Consider the following 23,782-nt stretch of genomic DNA (forward strand, 5'->3'; position numbering starts at 1 on the left):
AAACGGTGGCGTCAGTTCAGAAAAAGCTAAGGTAAGGCAACATGACTGGTGTCTTGCACACGTGCCTTCACGCGCGTGCAAGACACCAGTCATGTTGCCATACCTTAAGAAGTACATTCTATTTCCCCCCCGTTTCTACGGTTTCTTGTGCTGGATATGGCAGCCTGGAATGGTTGTTCAAGTGCAGCTAAACTTGGCATGTTAGTAAACGTGCCACAATACCTTGTGAAAGTGACCATTTTGTTACATGTTGTAGTTCTTTTAATGTAATTTAACAACATAATACAGATAGACAAAGAGACATTCATGGCTTTATATTTAAAGGTAACTTTTATTTCCCCCCCTGGACCCAGGGTATGGCAGCTGCATACCCCTGCCATACCCAATTGATGCCCCTGGTTTAAAAGTGATGCTCTTGCTTTAATTGTCATTGCCGTCAGTGTGTCTGTGTGGTCAAAATATCAGCCCCCCCCATCTTGTGGTTATAATTGTACATTTATAATTTTGATATTTGGTAGCCTGGGGCATGTTCACAAAATGTGTGTGCGAGGAGGACTCCAACTTGCTGGACTGGCAAAAAAAAAAAAAACAGCAAAACAATTGGCTAAGTTCTGATCTGTGTCTGCCATCATTGGCAGTCACTTTATATGGAAAAGACGGTGCCATCTATATCCATAGCTTAATCGTTTTTTGATCTGCCCTGCCCTATAGCCTAAGGAATTATTACATTATTTGTGAACATGATCTTTTGCACTGTACTGAATTGCTTCTTATTACTATTGGATTTTGATGATTTATGTCTCTAATCGTAATCCAATAAAGGAATTAAAATGTGTGCGTGTGCGTGTGCGTGTGTGTGTGTGTGTGTGTGTGTGTGTGTGTGTGTGTGTGTGTGTGTGTGTGTGTGTGTGTGTGTGTGTGTGTGTTTTCCCTCAGCAGACAGAGAGAAAGCGGGGAAGAAAGATGACAGCATTCCGTTCAAACCTGACGTTTTAGGTAAGACTGCAGCACTGTGTCACTCACTCACACACACACACACACACACACTGCTTTTAATTTTTGTTAACCTTTTTTTGTTCATCCGTTTGCGGAAATGGCAGACCGGCGATCATACTTTAATTGTTTTATAGAGTTTACAGCATATTGACTGAAAGGAAAATAAGATAGGATATGGTTAAAGTAATAGAAAATAGATGGACTGTATATGAGGTGGGGTCGCTGGTAGATATCTCACTTGAATCTGGTATGACCAGTAAGACTCCCTAATCGGGAGATAAGCGACCGTAGGTGGCTTATGTCCACAAATAGGGCAAAAATTTGTTTTTCCCAAATCTTCCTGATCCATGTTGATGACATGAGTGTAGACATGCTTGGTACTGTAGATATCTCACTTGAATCTGGTATGATAAAGTCTAGTTAACCGGAGAGCCCATGAACCCTTATAATTACTGTATAAAGGTAGGCTCTCTTCATGCACTAAGTCTGTAGTGCATCTATTCAATATTCTTCTATGAGTCTCGGTATCTGAATCTATAAATCTAAGTCTAACTCTAGATATCTCTGTAGATCTGTATACTTCTATATATTTCTTCGGTATACAGCTAATTTATAGCTAAATATGACATCATGCTGTGCCGTGATGCGTCATGCTCGTTTCCTCAACAACAATGACAGCTCGCCATACTTGTCATAGGCAGTAAACGAGTTAAGACCTGGAACCACTTTACCCATTATGTTGTGCTTTAACTATTAAAAAATAGCAGATCTACAAGCTCGCAGTCTGTGCTGTGCTGTGAGCTTGTATATCTGCTATTGTTTTAATAGCTAGAGCATAACATAATGGTTACTTATTGCGACAGGCCTAAGAGAGTGTGGAACTCCTTGATAAACTGTGTTCTATACAGTATAATAACCTTGCACTGAGGCAGAAGAACAGAACGTTATCCGACTGTATTAAAACCCATTTAGGCCTAGAATTATTGAATGCTTTAACTATTGAAAAATAGCAGATATACAAGCTCACAGCGTGGCACTCGGTGGCACTTAAGTGAAAAGGACCTTTTCTTTGACGATTGCTGACATAGAAACATAGGTTTTTCAAATAAACCTTAGAAGGATTCAAAAGACACTCAATGAATCGGGACAAAATTCAAATTTTCATGATTCAAATTTTCAGATCTACAAGCTCGCAGCGCGGCACTCGGTGCCACGCTGTGAGCTTGTATATCTGCTATTTTTCAGTAGTTAAAGCATAAAATAATAATACACAATAATGTGTACCCGTTCTGACTGTGTTAAAGTCTTATGGATCCTGGTTCATTCTCTGCCTGGGTATCAGCTGCTATCTCTCTCTGGGGACCAGGCTTCTCCGAACGGCCTCCATCTGTCTCTCCTCGTTCACCTCTCCATTTCACATCTCACAGGTTCAGGAGTTTTTCTCTTTATCCTGCACTGATGTCTGCAGTGGCTTATAGAACACTTTTCACATCAAGGTCCATTATTTATCGGGCACTTGAGCCTCGGATTTAGCCTCTGAGACCCAAGACTTAGAATGTTAGTATCATTATGGGATAGGATTCTGTCCACAGTTCCATGCTGTATTGATGTCGGCACCATAGCAGAGATAACGGGCACACGTTGATCAAAAGCTTAAATTCTAGTAAAGTTTCAGTCGGGGTACCTGAACACCTGGAGTGCCTAACACGTTCCCACTAAGGCTGGGAAATATATCGAAACTATATCGATATCGAGGTATCAACATGCAAGGTATACATATCGATGAAGACGGCTTGAAATGAGGTATTGGTGTATACATGTGTCAAATTCATTGACAGACACAATATGCATGCACTTAGCACGTGCAAAAAAAGCAGTCCATTCAATAAAACCATTGTTGGAAAATAAAAAATAAGGCATTTAACTCATTGACTGCCAAGGCCCGAGTTTCCCGAGTTATTACAGTAGTAACAGGGTGCCACAGCCCGAGTTTCCCGAGTTGGAAGCCATTTTGAAAACCCCCCCCCCCCCCCCCCCTTTTTTTTTTTTTTTTTTTTTTTTTCAATTTTTTTTTTATAAAAACAATTCTAAAAATGCCTCAAATGTATTAGGCATGATCGCAATTGCGAAATTGCATGTTTAGCCCCATAACAAACACATCTTTCAAAATGTCAAAAATGGCTGTTTTGCCTGACTTTGAAGGCTTGTATCTCATGAATGCCTGAACGGATTTCCAAGCGGATTTTTTGTTTGAAAGCTGTTAAAAAGTACTACACATATGGTGCATGATCTAGGTATGGGCGTGCATGATCCGTGCACTAAAAATTGATCCGTGCACTAGAAATTTAGGAAGGTGGCAGTGTTTGTTTTGTCTGACTTTGAAGGCTTATATCTCATGAATGCCTGAACGGATTTCCAAGCGGATTTTTTTGTTTGAAAGCTGTTAAAAAGTACTACACATATGGTGCATATATGGTGCATGGGCGTGCACGATCCGTGCACTAAAAATTGATCCGTGCACTAGAAATTTAGGAACGTGGCATCCTGGTACTTGGCGGCCATCTTGAAAAGGGCATTCAATGAGTTAATGTATATGTGTACTGTGCAGTGTGCATGCATGGATATGCTATTCATTATCTGGATTAGACAGGCAGTGGACCTAAAGCAGAAACAAAAACATTAAAAACTATAATGGAATTGCTTTTACTAATATCGTGAGTAATATCGATATCGAGGTATTCAACAACCTCATTGAATATCGAACATGGATATCTCTGCTTGCCTTCTTTTCCCATATCGAGCGTTTGGTCAAAACGGCCTGTTTCCTAAGTGGTAACTGAATCGTCCCAACCCCGTGAGCATGCCTTAACTCAGGGGTCTTCAACGTTTTCAGGCCAAGGACCCCTTTTCATCGATTTCATAGATAGATTCATAGACTTGTTTGACAGCACTGTCATCAGTGTTATGTTGGATTCATGTTAATGTGTATTTTCACACATTTAACCACTTAAATTGTTGATATTTTGTAAAATTGACTTTTCACTAATCACTATGTACTTGGTCTGCTCTTTTTGACCTCTACATCAAACAAATTTGCCGAAAATAGCCGGGCGTTGAGAGCTTGTAGATCTGCTATTTTCGGCTATTAAAGTTCTCCTTGAAATAGGGATGCGAGGGTTCAAGTTGTTCATTTAAAATAATTGTGTCCTATCACACAAGGATTTGGAGGCCCCGCTGTAGTAACTCTGAGGACCCCCTAGGTGTCCCAGACCCCCTGTTGAAGACCCCTGACTTAACTCAATCTCTCTCTCTCTCTCTCTCTCTCTCTCTCTCTCTCTCTCTCTCTCTCTCTCTCTCTCTCTCTCTCTCCAGAGACCAAAGGCCTGGACCACGGTGACGGGTTCTACGCCGGGGTCCCCGGGCTGCCTTGCTCTGACAGCTACGCCGGCTTCTGTGTGCACGGGAAGTGTGAGCTCAAGCACAACATCGCTACCTGCAGGTACTGTGCACGCACGCACGCACGCACGCACGCACGCACGCACGCACGCACGCACGCACGCAAACACACACACACACACACACACACACACACACACACACACACGCAGACAGCGAGACCAGGCAGCAGAGGGCGGCGTCATGCAAGAATTAATGTGAATTTGGCCGGTATGGCTTGCCATACATTGAGAGTAGTCTCTGGCCACAGAGCCTCAGGGCCAGAGAAAATCAACACGGAAGAGAATTGGTCTCCGTTGATGTTAACGCATAATGGATTTTTAAGACCATCACTGCGGGCGATGTGATTACAGTACACGGCGGCGCGACCCCTCATCAGCTTACGGACATCAACAAGGTAAACGAACGAACGGCCGTATTGGCGCGGCGCGACCTCGAGAATTGGGGCGAACGGGAACGTCCGTAGCGGTATAAGAGTTAAGCAATCAAGACAAGAGGCCATCAAGAAATGATGGCTATCCATAATATAAAGCCATTTAACACTTATTGCATTAATGAAAGGTTATTTTAATGATATTAATGATAATATATTTTTACTTTTGTCAATTGTCATCTTCATAGATGTTGGTCAGCCACAAACTCACAGTTCTGTTCAGAATTTGTTGTCTCACGTCTTTCCACGAAATAGAAAACGCTCAATAGTGGGCTTGATTAAAGCCCAGGCTCAATAAGCTGAATCAATAAGGTGCTCATTATCAATACAAATTAACAAGCTCTATCCCTAGCGTGTAGATCAACTGTTTTTTCGCTATTTGTTTGGGGGGGCGAAAAGAGGCAAGTAAGTAAGCCAGTATTTTGGGTACTTTAAGGACATTTCCATACTTTAGGTACACGTTTATACCAATACTTTTGTACAGTAAAGCCCTTTGCACACAGTACAGTTGCGTTTCTTTCCGTTTGCTGCTTGATTAAAACGCATTGGATTTGGTGTGCAAGGCTGTGCGGAATCTACACTGCGGATCCAAAAAGAAGTCATAAAAGGAGTCAATGAGCACAAATCGAACTGGGTTCGATCGGGAAAAAAACTCACAGCTGCAGCCACCTGCCGCATGGCAAATTTGAAGCCGGTGTGCATGAGTCATAGAGGATCATTGTTTTCTTTTAAAAAATGAAATCGGCATTTTTTTTTTTCGTGCGAAAAGAACGCGTCTGTGTGCAAAGGGCTTTACTCAAGTACATGTTTAATTCCAGACTTTTATTGTGGCAGAGTAGTAAGTAAAATTGGGCTGGCCACCATTATTTTATCCAAGTGTTTACTATTTACTGATTACTTCTCCACCAGGTGTGACGCAGGCTACAAGGGCCCGCACTGCGAGGAGCCGCAGGACTTCAACATCCTCTACGTTGTCCCTAGTGGACAGAAGCTGCATTACGTCCTCATCGCCGCCATCATCGGAGCCGTGCAGATCGCCATCATCGTCGCCGTGGTGATGTGCATCACCAGGTATGGGACGGGATGAGTTGCAAACTGACCAAATAAGGCTTTACTAAGAATAACGAACTGAAACTGTATTGTGTGTTCACAGGGAAACAATGAAAACTGATGAAAAGCATAGAGAAAATGTCCTTATTTTAGTCTCAAAATAGCTAAAATAGCAGATCTGCATGCGTCCATATGACAGCCAAAAACTAAACTAGCAAAACCGCTTTCTAGACTAAAGTCTTTGAATATTTTTGACCCGATACTATGAATGTCTTTTAAATCCTTCTTCTAAATCAGTGGTTCTCAAACTTTTTCATGTCAAGGACCCCCAAAATTACATGTATTTGGCCGCAGACCCCCATCTCAAAATATGTTTTTTCCAGGGACCACCCAGATGCATAGACGTATTCAAAAAAAACACTTTTCAAAAATAGCAGATCTACAAGCTCACGCTGTGAGCTTGTATATCTATTTTTTTAATAGTTAAAGCATATAATATAAATAGTTTGATTCTACACGTGGACGACGGGGTGAGGGAACAGAGTTGTGATTGGCCCAAAGCCACACTGACCATAAATGGACTTCTGGTTCCTCCAGAGGTGACTCTGGCATTATCACCCAGGCAACGGGCCCAGCCTCCTTCAATCATGTAATAAAAATAAAACATTGATTTTACCTTTTCATTATACAAGTCATTGTTGGCCTTGGCCTGTTACTGGTGCTAAAACCAACTTGTGTGTGTGTGTGTGTGTGTGTGTGTGTGCGTGTGCGTGTGCGTGTGCGTGTGCGTGTGCGTGTGCGTGCCCGTGCGTGCCCGTTAATGCTGTGGCTCTCGAAATGGGGTCATGTGCACCCCCTAGGGCAGGGGTCCTCAAATACAAATCTTGAGGGTCCACAAATATGTTTTTGAAACATAATAATTATATATATATATGTTACAGTATGTTCAAGAAACCAGTAAAAGTTGTCAAGGAGCACTCGTTTTGACGTTCACCACACACTAATCACCACCAGATGGCGACGTCAGCCAGAGTGTATATAAGAGAGTTACGTCACGCTTTGAACTCGCCGCAGACCGGAAGTGTTTACTCTTTATTTACTAGCCTAGCCTAGCCTAGCCTAGCCTAGCCTAGCCTAGCCTAGCCTAGCCTAGCCTAGCCATTAGCTCCATTGTAGTCACTTGGACAGGGCGTTTAACGTGCGCTTGCCCAGGCCTTACGGCCTGGGCATAAATATAACGATTGCATTCACCACGGCTTCGTAACTCGCGCGGCGCTCCGCCGGCCGCGCGGCCCTGGCCCGCTCTTCGCGGCCACTCGCGCCTGCGGCGCTCGGGGGCGAAGAGCAGGACCAAGGTCCGCTGGCCTTCGCGCCGCTTGGGGCTTCGTGGACCCAGGGGGGCCTCGTAACTCGTTTGGGCTTCGTGGATACAGGGGGGCTTCGGTAGCCGCTCGCAGTGTCGTGGACAATAGAGCGGCGCACCGCCTGGAGTACGTTGTTGAGGCGACCGCTTGCTCCGCCCCGTGCCGCACCACGAGTGCTCCGCGTCTCGAATGTGCTGTTTCTCTAATATACTATGACATATATATATATATATATATATATATATATATATATATAGTGTGTGTGTGTGTGTGTGTGTGTGTGTGTGTGTGTGTGTGTGTGTGTGTCTTTTTTCTTTATTAAAAGGGTCTTAGGTCCTTGCATGGAAAGACAACATCTTAGCCACTAGCCTAAAAGGGGAATTCCCCTTGGATGGGGAGATTTTAGCCTTTTGGTCATCAGGTTGGATCCACCACTCACTTCAAACTGGGTTTGATTTTTCCAGTACACGAAACAGCAGAAGGGAGAACAGATTGTAGTAAATCAAAGTGGAGCAGAGATATTTTGCGCTCTGGTTTCTTTTAACAAACTGGGATAATCTTCGAATAATTTATGCTTGTGTCACAACGTGAATATCGATCTGAAAACAAGGTCTCGCGGCCACGCATCGGAGACGAAGCGGCTCCTAGCGAGCAGGCTACTTCATGTAGCTCGCAGCAAGCTTTGCTCGATGCCGTCGCTGCATATCCATGCAGAAAGACAGAGGCGACCGAGGCACGTCGATCGCGACAAACTCTCTGGAGAGAAGATTACAATCCTGCAAACGTATTCACGTTGATGCTGTGCGTGAATGAACCCCACTGAATGATTTGCGTATAGTTGCACTAGTGTTGCAGGCTCAGGCTGCAGCTCCGAAAACTTCCGTGGTCTGTGGAATGAACTGTAGTGACCCAGGTGCTAACAGACAGTCAGTCTAGCTGAGCGTGTCGTTGTCATAGAGATGACAACCCATAATAATCTGTGGCCAGCATCAGCCAATCAGCGCGTCGCTGGTTCTCTCACACACAGCGCTTGCAATGAAGCTGAAGTGAATGAATACAACGAGACGTGGAAACATTTTTTTTTTTTTCCTACAATTCGTCCTGGGTCCGGACGGCGGTGCCTCGCGGTCCGGACATGGACCGCGGTCCGCCTATTGAGGACCCCTGCCCTAGGGGTTCACTGAGGTACTGCAGGGGGTACGTGAGCTAAATGTTGACTATAAAATAAAATGGATGTTTGTTAATAATGTGACAAACATTGTGTGAACCTCTGTAAAAAAATATAAATAAGTGTTATTGAAAAGATAGTCGACTAAGTATATAGGGTTTTAGTGGTTCATTACATGCCTGTTTAAATAAAGAAAACAAATACGTATAATAATGAAGGGAATAAAATACAATTTCTGCTTATATCTTCCGCATTGAGCTGCTGGTGTTGTTATTCAAAAGGCTGTACTGTTTTTTTTTCTTTTTTTTAACTGCTAATAAAGCTTTCAATCAATAAAACATAGATAAAAAAACTCTACAAGGGTCAGAGCCACAGTTCTATATGGTAATATTAACTAATTTACTGCCACCAATAAAAATCGGCTTTGAGCGTTTCCTGGCACGCTATTTTATGATTGTCTTACCCTCTAACGTGGTCGTGGTGTGTCGATCCGTGCACGATCCGCGCGTGCCGTTTTGCGACCACGTTTGCGATGACAAAAGACAACACTCGAATCCACACATATTTTTACACTTGCACTTACAATTGCTCATCTACAAGCTTCACCGAGTGCTGCGCTGCGAGCTTGCAGATCTGTTATTTAAAAATGAATTGTGAATGTTAACTCAAAACTCTCTCTCTCTCTCTCTCTCTCTCTCTCTCTCTCTCTCTCTCTCTCTCTCTCTCTCTCTCTCTCTCTCTCTTTTCAGGAAATGCCCGAAAAACAACCGTGGCCGTCGGCAAAAACAGAACCTGGGACACTTTTCGTCGGACACTAACTCCAGGATGGTATAGCCTCCTGCTTTTGTGTGTGTTTTTTTTACAACAGCTTTTTTTCTTACGGCGCAGGGGGAAAACCATTTGTTCTTTTTACATGAGATCTGTTGTGTTATCCTCCTTTTCCCCCATGGGAGTAAATCGAAAACAAACAGAAGAAAGGAGTTAATTCATTTCAGGGGCCTTACATTTTATTTTTATTTTTTTCCTTTCCGAGGCGAGTCTTGACCTTCACAAACATTGTGACATTTTCTTTGGAAGCCACTTTAGAGGACTGAGTTACATGGAACTGACTCGACAAAAAAGAAAAAGAAAAAAACGAACTCTTTGTCACTATGCCATCGTACCGTAGTTATTATCCCATGTGGGGCTGGGCGATATATATATCCATATCGTGTCGATATCGTGATATGATTAGGGTTGGGATCCCTTAAGGTTTTGACAATTTAGGTTAATCACAGATGATTAGCTTAATGTGAAACATTGTTTTCGCACTAAAATAAAAATTAACAATGGCCATGTTGGCAAATATTAAAGGCAGAAATTGTGACAATATACCTGCTCTTCATCTATATGTAGATCTGCTATTTTCACAATAGAACTGTGTTGTATAAAATGTATGTAATCCCAAGTTAATATATGATTATTTTGGGGGTCGTGGCCTGAAAAGGTTGAGGACCAGCACACTACAGTGCACACTGTTTACACTGCACTGTACAAAGAGTGTACAAATGAACCCGTTACGGACCATTTTGGTTCCATTTGTACACTCTCGGAGTTACACACCCATAAGGGTCCATTTGGTTCCTGACTATCATTTAGCTGGGACTCCCCTGGAACCGGTTCCTCCGGCTCCCAACCCTAGACATGATCCACGGTATCGCCTGGGATTTAGGATGTCGTAATATCGTAATATGACATACGTGTTGTCTTTACTGGCCTTATTAAGCCCTAATTTATTCTTACAAATAGACGATCTACGCATTGTGACGCGTTGTGAGCTTGTAGATTGCTATTTTCTTTTTTTGAAAAATAAAAAAAGGAGCGATTCATATTATTGTCACAATACGATATTATCGTCACAATATTGACATTAAGGTATTTGGTCTAGGAAAAGAAAATAACGTGATATTTGATATTTGATCCATAATATGGCCCAGCCCTAGTTTGATTGTCTTAATTGCTATATTTGTTCATTTACGTTGAATGCTTTACGAGACGTGGTACGTTTGGTCAAACTGGCTGAGCTGGAGTTCTAGAATCGTTGCGAAACGGATGCTTTGGAATGTACCGGAATGTGCTATTTATTATTGTTAAAGATTGTTTCTACCCCCTATCTGTCTCTCTCTATGTATCTCTCCCTATCTATGGGTGTGTTCGGAAATTCGCACTCAGCGCACTGGCGTGCCATCTTGTCGTTCGTTTATTCGGTGCACTCGGTGCGTTGTCGTTCGAGAATCCAGTGCGCTGCGCACCGGGTGTGCTCAGTAGACCCTACTCGGAAGTTGGTTTGACAGTGTGGTGCGTTTTGATTGGTTGATTTTCATGGCGGTGTCTCGAGCGCTTCTCTGCGGTGAACAATGGCGTAGGACAGTGTTTTTCAACCACTGTGCCATGGGACAACAGTAGTGAAAACAGCCGATCTACAAGCACACAATGCCTCACGGTGTGAGGTGCTGTGTGCTTGTAGATCTGCTGTTTTCACTCCTGTTGTGCGACAGCCTTGTATGATGAAGCAGGGCTTTACTTTGCGAAGAAACGTACACATTTGAAACTTGGAGATACAAGGTTTCTTCCCGACAGTCACGATATTTACACCTCCGTATTATGTTGGTGTGCCCATGGATTCTTGGGACATGAAAAGTGTGCCCATGCAGAAAAAAGGTTGAGAAACACTGGATTAGGAGATGATAGCAAAATGCACTATTTGCGGCTTGATTGGTCCTTTGGGCTTTATCGTGACCCACACATCAACGTGTAAACCAACAGCAGGCAGGCAAATGTTATGAATTAAATTACGTGTCAATAGCAACGTTACGTTGGCAACTGCTGCTTTTCAGAAAGTTTTCCTTCAGAGTTCAGAGTGAAAAAGCATACAGCTGCCTCTTAACTGGTCGTTGGTGAATAAGCCACAACGAGTGCACTCTACAACGTCACCGCCCACTGCACTCACTACACTGAGCACACAGCCGGTGCGCATTTCCGAACGCACCCTATGTCTCTCTGTCTCTATCACTCTGTCTCTCTTTCGCTTGTTGTTGTCGTTCTGTCGTCCTTTTTCAACAAACAACGTGCAGCTGTTCACCAAATGCTTTTTTTATTTTATTTTTTTATTTTTATTTTTGTATTAGTTTGGGGAGAGCAGCCAGGGAGATGGATATGTTTACACTTATTCTCTCATTGTGTAAAAAGAAAAAAGAAAAGCCACACTGTTTAACGAGCTAATAATTTATTAATAATATTATATGCTTTTATATTAGGTTCTTGTTTTTATTTTATTTTGTTAATAACACAAGGGTAATGTTTTTGTCTACTTTATATAATTCTAATTAGAGTATGGAAGGCCATGCGGGGATAAAAGAAAGAAAGACAAAAAAAAACTTTTAACCACTTCTACCCTGTTTTATAGCCTACTCCAGTTGTTCCAACAATAGCCGGTCTACTGAAGCTACTGGTAGATCGCCTATTTTCTTTATTAAAAGAAAACATTTTGGTAAAATATAAAATTAGTACTTGCCCATGCCCTGATAGGGACACCAGGGTGAAAGTGGTTATGAAAAAAAAAGAAATACCTATCACACATTGTCACAGCAGATGTGTTGCAAAGCGAACTCTGTCCAGCAGGTGTCAGCGCTGAGTAACGACCAGGTGTAAAAACAAACACACCTGTTCATTTAACTCTGTGATCATTTCAGGGCCGTCGCCTCGTACAGTACGAGTAATTAATCCATTGGATTGGCGTAATCAAACAAGTAGGCGTGCAACACTTATTGAACTGCCAATTTAATCAATTATATCAATAATAATCAATGAATGACTTTTCTTTCAAAAGTTTTCAAAACCTTTCAGAAATATTGATAATAGCAGATGAGCCCTATTTAATCGCACGCATCCAGAGTTAAGTGAACTGTTGGTGTGTGGTGGTGTGACAGACAACGAGGATGGGAAGAGTTAGTTCGTAACGATTGGAAAAAGGGAATGTTTAACGCTTTGGGAGGAGAAAGCACATCTGAAATAATGAACAAGTCTTACTTGGACGTCACGGTTGGGTTGACCTCAAAGCAACCTCCTGAAATGAGTCTTAACTTTGATAAGCAGTGGAGTCAGTGTTTGTTGATGAACAATCGTTAGGACAGAGGTTGTTCTGGCTGGGGATGGGGGAGTGGGGGGGGGGGGGGGGGGGGTCGAGGGGGCGTCCTATAGATCATGGGTCTTCAACAGGGGGTCCGGGACCCCTAGGGGGTCCTCAGAGTTACTACAGAGGGTCCTCCAAATCTACCAATCCTTTTTATATTAACAACTTGAACCCTATAGCGTCCATATTCTGAGAACTGTAGCCAAAAATAGCAGATCTAGCTCACAACGCGCGTTGTGAGCTTGAAGATCGGCTATTTTAGGCAAAGAGCTTTGGTGTTGAGGGGGGAAAAAGCAGACTAAGTACAGAGTGAAAGGTCAAGTTTATTAAGTATTGACGGTTCAAGTGGTTAAATATCTGAAAACGCAAATTGACAAGATTTCAAAATACACTGATGATTGTGCTGTCAAACGATTAAACTATATGGAATCTATGAAAAGGTTGTGGGGGTCCCTGCTTGATCTCTCTCTCAACTAAGGGGTCCTTGGCCCGAAAACATTGAAGACCCCTGTGATAGAGGGATCATAAGGTTAAGGATTGCACATCGCAGGAGGAATGGTATACGAAAATGAAAAAAAGTCTTGGGTCACCGAAATGGGAGGTGACCAAGGCTTCTCTTTGAATGTGTAAAATGAAATGACATTTGTTTGTTTAGTTTCTTTTTGCTCTTATAGTGTCACATTTTGCTACCCAGAGAGACATTCCCAAGCACAGCACGTTTTTTTAAAAATGGATCCCCACGCAGGGTGGGGAGGGCATGCCGGGTATTTGAAGGGTACGGTTAACCTGCTAGCGATGCTAACTGGTTACACCCGTTGACCTTATTCACACCGCGGCCATCTTGGATCACGTGACCACATGGGGTGGCAAAGCAGCCAATCAGAAGCTGTTGGGTAAGGCAAGACCCCGCCCGCGGAAGCTTCTAATTGGCTGCGTTGCCACCCCATGTGGTCATGTAATCCAAGATGGCCGAGGTGTGAACATGGTCAATTAAATCCTCAGTGTTTGTCTAGTATAGGGAACAGTCTTATGAAAACGGAGCTTTTAAAAACATTTGGAAAAAAAAGTATTACATTCATGTGGAAATATAATTATAATAATATTGTTTAATATTTTTTTTAACTAGAGAATTATTGGCTTTGTTTACCTCTGTAAGTTGCAGACTTTATCCCGCCATTTTTCTTGGGTTTGGTAATATATTTTTGTAAGGCTCAATGTTGTGGTACAATGTTACAGGCTACAGGGTTGCTGCCTTATGGAAGTGAATGGGATAGATAACAAACCTTATGTAGAAATGGCGTTGTAAAAGTAAGACGCCTAGTGGCTGAAAGTTGTATAGCAACCCTTAACTCTGGGAGTGTACATTTGTACTCTCCCAGAGTTAACCGCTAAATGAACACTGAGGAATTTACTGTGTTAGCAGTTAGCATTTTTCTTCCCAATTATTATAAACATCTTAATTCTTTCTGTTTACCACCCGTTGACAGCGGAGACAGAAGAATTAGGCCATATGTGACAGGCTGATAGAAAACATTCAAATGTATAAAAGTGTTCCGTCTATCGTTTACTGTCGGTCTGATCGCGCCGCGCGGGGTTTTGTGGAACCTCGCCAGCCCAGCGCGTCGTCATATCCTGTTTATTTCCTGTCTATCATTTGGTCCTCTGCTTTGTCGTTGTGTGTTATCTATGACAACAGAGTCACAGACGCGCTGGGGACACGTGTGTCTATAGGACGCGGCGATGTACTTCGTTTGACCTCCCACCGCAACCCACAACGTCTTAAGCTGTCTGCAGTCTGTGCCGGTTTACGTCATTATAGGAGAAAAAGAAAATAGCTGCTTTTAAAGATTAGTTTTTGGGGGCTTTTATGCCTTTATTGACAGGACAGTAGGCTGACAGGAAATGGGGGGAGAAATGGGGAGTGACGCGCGGCAAAGGTCGTCCGGGTCGGGAATCGAACCGGCGACACCGCCAGGCATCCATGCCTAAGTGGTATGCGCCTGGACCAATAGCCCAGCGGGCGCCCCGAAAACAGCTTCTTCAAGGACAACTTTGTTGTGTTTGGCTAGTTATCTGCAATCATGGAGGTGCAACAACTGCCAAACCGAACAACGTTGCTAACGCAACTCACTGCCGAAAGTTCATTTGGTACGCTACAACGTCGTTTAGTTGTTATCGACCGATACCGAAGTTTAGTTTGTCTGGAGTACGTTGACTCTGAGCTCTTAGTCTGGGGTGGCGCCCCCAAGGGGTCCAAAATGGCACAGTCTGTAGACAGCTTTTATAGTCTGTGTGCCAACACTCATTTTATACTTTGTCCCGGCAATGCTGACACTCACATGAAAATAGCCGACCCACAAGCTGCACAACGTGTCGCAGACGCGACACGTTGTGAAGCTTGCGGGTGGGCTATTTTCACGTGCGGCATCTGCGCCGTATGGCAAAGCATGACTGTGTTTATCGGGGTGGTGGGAGGTCCTTCTTCACGCCGTGGACTCGTCTTCGCAGCTGTGACTCTGTCAATGTGAGTAGAACGTGTTTGTCATGTTGTTAATAAAACTGCATGTGGGACTTTTGGAGGCTATTTTGGTCTCAACCAAAAAAGATAATAAAAAACTGACTTGTTCTTTTTTTTATGTACCGGGTTTCAGACATCATTTGACTCAATGACATGTTCCTACAGTATGTAAAGGTGTGTACCTGCGTATGTACGTGCGTGCGTGTGTGGGACACCAACTTTATTGACAATAGTTGCGATTCCATAAAGCTTATTCGAATTAGGAAGCTAATTATCATTAAGTCGAAAAAAGAAAATGCGCATTGTGCCTGTTTCCATTCACTGATAAAATGCGATTCTTGGAAGTAAGCAGTCGGACAGGCGCTATTTTTCCAGTCAAGTGAGACACATTATTGAACATGCACTCTAACCCAGGGCTCTTCAGCGATTTCATATAAGATGAGAGAGAGAGAGAGAGAGAGAGAGAGAGAGAGAGAGAGAGAGGGAGCTTTACATCACAAATACGGTTTGCTTAATTCATTATCAGATTGTGTGTCATTTCCTAGTTTAAAGGACAACTCCGCTCCACAACCCTGCAACAGCATTGAGCACGATAACAGCTGATATACCGTACAATACAAGCTCATCACAGCTCGTTGCGGATGCGATGTGAGCTTGGAGGTCTGCTGTTCTCGGCTTTTCTGTGCACACGACGCCGTCGCAAAACAGAATAATAATGACGAATGGCTTTACTTTTGAGCACAACTTTGAACATGTTGGTAACTTGGTACAACCAAGAGGCAGCCAACCCCCACCAGCCCTTCCCGCGAGTTCAATAATTATAGTGGATTAAAAAGTGCAATATTTTTCCTCCCAGATAAACTGGAGTAGGCCTACAAGTATTAATAAAGAACTCAATTAAAGTAAAGCATACCTAAAAATAGTTCATAAGTACAGTCATAGTAGTGTATAACAGGAAATGAAACCCCACCAACAGCAGACTCCGGCTTCATTTTATACTCGCGTTGTGCGAGGGTGTGCACTGCAGCCTGCCAAAAACAACAGATCTACAAGCTAATGTTAGCGCAGTGACAGGTTCTGTTACCAGCAGGCAGGCAGGCACAGCGAGGTGCGACAGAAGTATGAGACGCACCGCGGTACTACAGCAGCAGTGGTGTGAAAAGTACTCACAAGTAAAAGTATCAATACTGTGATGTAGGAGTACTCTGTTACAAGTAAATTAAAAGTACAAAAGTATTGGTATCAAAATGTACTTAGAAATTCAAACAATTCAAATCTTTCGAAAATACAAATCTTTTGAAAATAGCAGATCTACAAGCTCACAATGCGTCGCATCGCTTGTAGATCGGCTATTTTCAAATGGACAAAATGTATTAAGGGCTGAAGTTGTTAATGTATGTTTTGTAATAATAATAATCCAAATCTACAAAGTAACTAGTAATTAAAGTTGTCAAATAAATGTAATGAAGTAAAAGTACAATATTTCCGATCCGAGATGTAGAGGAGTAGAAGTAATAATATTGGCAATTGAAATTAGTCAAGTAAAGTACAGTACAAATAACTCAAAAGTGTACTTGAGTACAGTACATAAGTAAAAGTACTTAGTTACTTGTGTAAATGTAGGCTCCAGACCACACTGCACTGTAATTATAGACCATGGGGGGGTTAAGAGACAGCTGCTGAAGACTCTTAGCAGACGCACTGACAGACACACTCACACACACACACACACACACACACACACACACACACACACACACACACACAGCTGACACACACAAACACACACACACACACACACACACACACACACACACACACACAGGCAGCCTGTGTTGATTTCGTCAACTAAAACTATGACGAAAAATGTTCGTCGACTATACCTATTTTCACTGACGAAAACGACTTAAAAACTAAACATAAACTAAGCTATGAGGACTAAGACTAAGTATACTGTATATTGACAGTTTAGTAAACAAATAACCAGACTAAAATGTCAGGGAGGGACTAGTGGAAAAGCAGAACTAAAAGACTATTCGTTTTATGTTTGTTTGCGCTCGGGCGTTGCGCTCTGAAAATAGCAGATCTACAAGCTCACGCGTTGTTGTGAGCATGTAGATCGGCTATTTTCAGCATGTAACCAAGTGTGAAATCAGCCGCTTCGACGCCGCCAAGGCACCGCCAATTTATAAATTTGTGTCGACAAAATCAACTGTAGATTTAGTCGACTAACATCTCATGATATTTGGTCGACTTAAACTGACTAAAAGTTAATATTTCAGGTGACTAAAATATGATTAAAACTAAATAGAATTTTATTCAAAATACTATATGACTAAACTAAATCTGACTTGGATGCCAATACATACTGTACTTTTTACATACACGTTTTAACATTGTAAATGTTGACAAATGTCCTCTTATGAGGTTCCCTGGCACACAGGTCTTTTGGGACAGGAGAGTCCCTGGTCAAATACAGAGCAATTTAGGGATCCTTGACATGAAAAAAACGAAACAAACCATGAAGGTTTTATTACGCATCATTACGTTTAAACATTATTTTATATGCTTTAACTATTGAAAAGTAGCAGATCTACAAGCTCGCAGCGCTCACAAATCAAACTGTGAATGTACAGGAGCAGAACACACAGGGGCGTCACAAGGGGGGGAAAGTGGGACTGAGTTACTAGGGCCCAAGTTGGAGGGGGGGACCTTAACTATTTTATGCTTTAGCTATTGAAAAATAGCAGATCTACAAGCTCACAGCGAGCTTGTAGATCTGCTTTTTTTTCTTTCTTTTTTTACTCGTGAAAATGTGTGCAAATCATTAATATATGTATTGTTTTACATTTGTACCTAACATTTTACTTCTGGGGGGTCCCTGGAACTAAATATTTTGAGATGGGGGTTCGTGGCCAAATACATCATTTTGGGGGTCCTTCACATGAAAAAGTTTGAGCACCACTGACATAGAAACATAGGTTTTTCTAAAAAAGACAAATGTTCACGATTTTTCAAAAATAGCAAATCTACAAGCTCGCAGCGCGGCACTCGGTGCCGCGCTTGCGAGCTTGTAGATCTGCTATTTTTCAATACTTAAAGCACAAAATGTGAGTGAATCCTTGTACCCAGGGCCCAGAATTTGGTGCGACACCCCTGAGAACACACGTCCAAACAACAACAGCAGACAGCAGATAAATAATTGATGCGGGGGCGTAGCGTACCAAACAAAAACCCCATCCCTTTGTTTGCAGTCTGAAGGAGCAGGAAGGCTTGGCACACAAAAACAGACAGCAGGCAGATTGCATTCTTTTATTTTTGCTCAATCTGATCTTTAGCACTGACGACAGTAATGAATAATTCAACCATTAGCAAAGAACACACTGTGAAAAAAACAGGAAATAAAAACAAACAAAAAACAATTATACTGTAGTCCTTGTACAACTTATGTGATAACGATGAGTGGTGAGTGCGAGATAAAGTGGATGTGACGCAACCGCTCCCTTGGTGGTGCAGTAGCGGTAACAAGTCCTACTGGAAGCGTTATGTCTTATTTCAATATTTTTCCGGGCGTTATTTCGTATTTCTCTGGTGTTGTTGGTGTTACTTCCATGTTGTTTTCAAATGTTTTCTTAAATGATACACTCATAACAAGAATATGCCGCTTGACTGACTCCGTCTGTGCTAGTGTGCTTCTGTTATGTTTCCAATGGGACTACAGTTCAGTGCAGCAGTGGCTACTTCCGATACTCGCCATTAAGGAGCTGTGGTTCCAGACTCTATATGGCGGTACCGCATACGCAGTACAGGCGGCGGTATCAGTGATGTCAGTTATCTCCAAATTTGGGTTAGATTGTCGTCGGATGGAAAGCTCGTATCAGTGTTGATTTTGACAGGAAATGATTGTCATATTTTAGTATGTTTTCGTTTTAGTCTAGTTTTAGTCAACTAAATATCATAAGATTTTAGTCGGCTAAATCTACGGTTGATTTCGTCGACAAAAATGTATTTTCTCAGGCCTTTTTGGCTAGTAACGGACGGTTTTACATTTGGTTGCATGCTGAAAATAGACGATCTACAAGCTCACACTGCAACATGTTGAAACACGGATACAAGGTTTTTGGCTGACAGTAACACTATAATACTGCAGTTGTCCTATAGTACAATGGGAACAAAACCATTAGGATGAAATAAGTGCATAAAAATAATAATCCAAACGCATTGTATGCAAGTGGGAAGAAAAGGCTAACACATTTGTTAGCCTACATGGATTAAAAAGTGAAATGTTTGACTCTTGGCCGGGGGCATAACGGTCATCAGATGAATCACGTTGGCTTTTCAATCGATTCAGCCGTGCCATTAAAGGTTTTTAATCCTCCACTGTGGATTGGATAAGTGCTTGTAATGTACTTATTTTGTAGCAGAAATTATTATTTTCTTTTTTTTTTTACTAATTGCTTAGCAACAGCATAGGTTGGAGAGAGGGAGAGGGAGGGAGAGAGACACAGAGAGAGAGAGAGAGAGAGAGAGAGAGAGAGAGAGAAGACCTCTGATTCTGTGAAAAGGAAGCTTTTGTTTTGATGGTACCTGGAGGTGGCCTGGAATTATTTTATGCTTTAGAACCGAGTGCCACGCTGCAAGCTTGTAGATCTGCTTTTTTTTTTTTTAAGTTTATATCTTTTAAAAGTGAACATTTGTAACGCAAATAATTGCTTCTGGAGCGTCTCTGGAACAACATGAGATGGGGGTCCGTGGCCAAATACAAGTCACTTTGGAGGTTCTTTGGGGGACGCTGTGGGCACTGGGGGCGTGTTCTCTCCTCCGCGGCATCAGCGCCCACACCCTACTGTAGGTGGGGTTGGCAAAAGGGCCTTTCTGCGTGGAGTTTGCATGTTCTCCCTGTGTCTCCTAGAGTAGGTACCCTTCTCAAAAAAACTTGCAGTAATCCTGGTCTCTATGCTGCCTCCCCCTGGCCAGCCGGGTTGCCTGATGGAGGGGAAAGGAACTGGCTGGAATAACGTGTTCCTTCCACGCGCTACGTCCAACCAGGGAAACTACCCCGTCAGGTGAAAAGAAGCGACTTGGACGCCTCATGCATAGAAGGAAGCATGAGGTCAGTCCGTTGCTCTCCCCAGGTTGGCAGAGGGAGTGCAGCGCCCAGGATCACATGATTAGACAATTGGCACCGGGTGAAAAATGGCTTACAAAATCGTGGGATAAATTTTTAAGTGAAAAAATAAAAAATAAATAAAGAAATACTGTACTGTAAATTTAGATTTAGATTACTGTAGATTTAGATGATTAATATGTTAACCAGTTGACCTCTATTTTATACCTACAGTACTCACAATATAGCTATTAAAACATATACTTAAGCTTGCAGATCTGTTATATGTCTAAATAATGTTGACACATTTGAATGCCCCTCTTTCCATGCCATACCTGAAGGCAGCATTCAAGAGAATTGCCTTGTCCAAACTCTCCTGAACTTGAATGCAGCGTCTGATGTTGAAAGAATTGCCCTCTCTGTATATAAATCCATGCCGTTACGCCACATCTCCGGTATTCACTTGCTTATGCTTAGTTCAGTCACAGTGTGGTATCAAGCACCGAAAATAGCCGACCTCCAAGCTCACAACGCTCACAACTCACAACACTTCTCCCTTTTAGAAATTTCAGCCCCTGCCTCTCTAACATTCTCTGCGCGTCCCTGGATGACTGTGAGCTGAACACAGAGCTATACTGTACTTCCACGGGTTAGGCTACTGTCACCTGCTACAGATGACTGTGAGCTGAGACAGAGCTATGCTTCTATGCGTGACACAGCGGGAGTCACTCCTAATGTCACTGGTGAGTACACAGCAGTGGTGTGAAGTCAAAGTCACTAAGTAGGCTACATTTACTTAAGTAATGTAGTACAATTTTTAGTTTTTTTTTTTCATTTTTACTTGAGTATTTCCAATTTCCAATACTTTTACTTCTACTCCACTACATCTCGGATCCAAATATTGTATACTTTTACTCAGCTACATTTATTAGAAAACTTTAGTTACTAGTTACTTTGGAGATATCAGTTATAACATTATTATAAAACATAATGTACATTAACCACTTTTGCATGTAGATCTGCTATTTTCAAACATTGTGTACTTTTACTTTGGGTACTTTAAGTACATTCTGGTCCCATTGGTCCCATAGCTTTAAGGAGACCTCTGTCTAACGCTATGGACCAGAACTAGGTACAGTAACACTGTACATAAAGGTCAGGTCTTCGTTTTTTGTTTGTTAGTTTTCTTTGCTTTTGTACCCCATTTTCTCCCCAATTTGTGTGTGAATGCATGCGGACAGAAACCTGTTCAGCGCCCTCTATACCATTAATATAAAATCGCAGCACAAACACCACGCGAAGCCCTGCCAATTCAGCTTAACGGATTGGACAAGCTTTGTGTGGCGTTTGTGATCCCTGTAACAATATAACGGGCAGCATGCACAATTGCTATGTGTCCCTTCACGGAGCAGAACCAAACCCAGCTACTATCATTGATGTATTTAGCTGTCTGTCTGAAATGTTGCACTGGACTCTACATCTGAAAGGGGCCCCCAAAAACGATTATAATGTTGCTTTGACAGTGAGGGACCAGTTGTATTACTTTGGAGGGGACAGTAATAACAGCGATCAGATTGAGGTGCGCATCTTCAACACTGTGTCTTTATGCTGGAAGAATGTGATAACCGAAAGAGAACATTCCGCTGAGGTTCCCTCTGGTCGTTCTGGCCATACAGCTGTGCTGATAGAGAATACGATCTACCTCTGGGGCAGCTACTTACCAGGGGAAACAAGTCTCTGCACTGTTTATGGATTTGATGTCGACACCCACAGATGGTCGAAGCCCAGGATCTCAGGGACTGTTCCAGAGGGGAGGTGGTACCACTCAGCCTGTGTCTTGGAGAAGGTCATGTACATTTACGGAGGATACAACAATCTGACTGCTAAATTCATTGATGACATGTACAAGTTGGACAGCACCTTGATGGTCTGGTCTTTAATTAACACCACAGGGATACTGCCACCTGATTCGTCGCTTCACTCTGCCACCGTCATCGGGACAAAGATGTTTGTGTTTGGGGGGCTACGGTCCCGGCTGGTCCACTACAACACCGTCAGAGTGTTTGACACGGAGACCAACTGCTGGCTGATCACGCCGCCTTCTGCAAGGCTTCTTCCAGAAGGACGCGGCTGTCATTCAGCCTTTTCCTACAATGGAGCGCTGTACATATTTGGTGGCTCCTCCCTAAACCAGGAGTTCAATGATCTGTGGAGATGGACAGCCCAGAGACCTTCTCCTGGAAGAAGGTTGAGCCCAAGGGGACAGGCATGTCTCGGACATATTGGCGGATGTGCTGTTGCACGGTGGGGGATCGCGTCATCCTCTTCGGAGGACACGTAGGAGCCAAAACTGCCGATGACCTGTACATCTTAGACTTGAGCCCTACTCTTAAGACGCTATGTAAGCTAGCAGCACTTCAGTACGGTCTGGAGCAGGGGGAACTCCCACACGACATCACGTGGGAACTGGCAGCCATGACGATAAAATAAGAACTAGAAAGATGCAATTGGAATTTACAAGTGTGGTTGCTGACGTGACTAAATTCTGCAGCAAGCTAACTGTCATGTGAAGCTCGACTAATTGATTCCCTATTGATTCCCACTCCCATTAATTCCCTACTGATTCCCACTCCCGGACAGAGGTCTGTCTGTCTGTCAATTTCCAAAGGCAGCGGAAAAGTTACCCTAGTTAGTAAATACAGTTTCCCCAGGACTACCGTATAATGTGTTGCCGTGTTGGGCAACCACACTAATAACTTGAAAGGTGCAACTCTGGGAAATTGCAAGTGTGGTTGCACCGATCGAGTCGCGATATTGTGACGTGTGTGAAGTGAAGCAAGACCAGTCCTGTCTGATTGGACATTATATTGTCCGAGAGATAACTTCAGTTAACTATTGTCAAAGACCTGGAGCAGAAAGAGGATGAAGTAGAAAAGGTGCTCATCAAAGCACAGGTCTCCGCCAGGTCAGGTAGGTTATTGCGGCCTCCTGGTGGCGCTATGATAAGCTGATGTGAAAAGTGTGGCATTTCTTCCTCTGCCTTTTGCAGCAATCGGACACTGCATTCATGATTTGATGCATTTTGAGGCTCACAATGATTTATTTATTTTTGCAAACATCGGCCAGCTGGTGGCGCTGTAACAGGCCAATTTGAAAAGGGTGGAATTTCTTCCTCGGTCTATCTGCTTGCAATGTTTCACAGCAATCGCATTCATGATTTGAGGCGTTATGTTGAAAACTAGCCACTCGTGCAAACTTTAGATGGCAATCTTAGCCAAGCAGGATGGGATATGGAAAATCGGACAGATCCGTCTTGATCACATGACTATTAGAGATACTGTTTACCGATTTGTGTGATGTTTGTTTTGCAAAAAAAGTGTTTTGCAAAAATCGATTATTTTAAAGGTGGGTTAGGGTTACTGTCTACATAACCGATCGATATAGTTAGTTAATTAAAATCGATGCATCAGTATCGTTCTATAACAGGAGATCTTGTCTTTCTGTGTGATAAGATCTTTA

General features: G+C 42.8%; 1 protein-coding gene across 1 annotated transcript in view; it reads left to right on the forward strand.

The window, feature by feature from the left end:
* tmeff1a (transmembrane protein with EGF-like and two follistatin-like domains 1a) overlaps nt 1-9,301 on the forward strand; it is a gene marked incomplete at both ends in the record, with an annotated part of 134,576 nt that extends 125,275 nt beyond the window's left edge. The window contains 4 exons of the mRNA XM_080725935.1: nt 937-996; nt 4,369-4,495; nt 5,795-5,956; nt 9,217-9,301. Coding sequence (XP_080582061.1) covers nt 937-996; nt 4,369-4,495; nt 5,795-5,956; nt 9,217-9,301 — 434 coding nt within the window. The remainder of the gene's footprint in view (nt 1-936; nt 997-4,368; nt 4,496-5,794; nt 5,957-9,216) is intronic.
* Nucleotides 9,302-23,782: the final 14,481 nt, after the last annotated feature.

The sequence above is a fragment of the Nannobrachium achirus genome (genome assembly GCF_963921795.1).
Source record: "Nannobrachium achirus genome assembly, chromosome: 5".
NCBI classification, from domain to species: Eukaryota; Metazoa; Chordata; class Actinopteri; order Myctophiformes; family Myctophidae; genus Nannobrachium; species Nannobrachium achirus.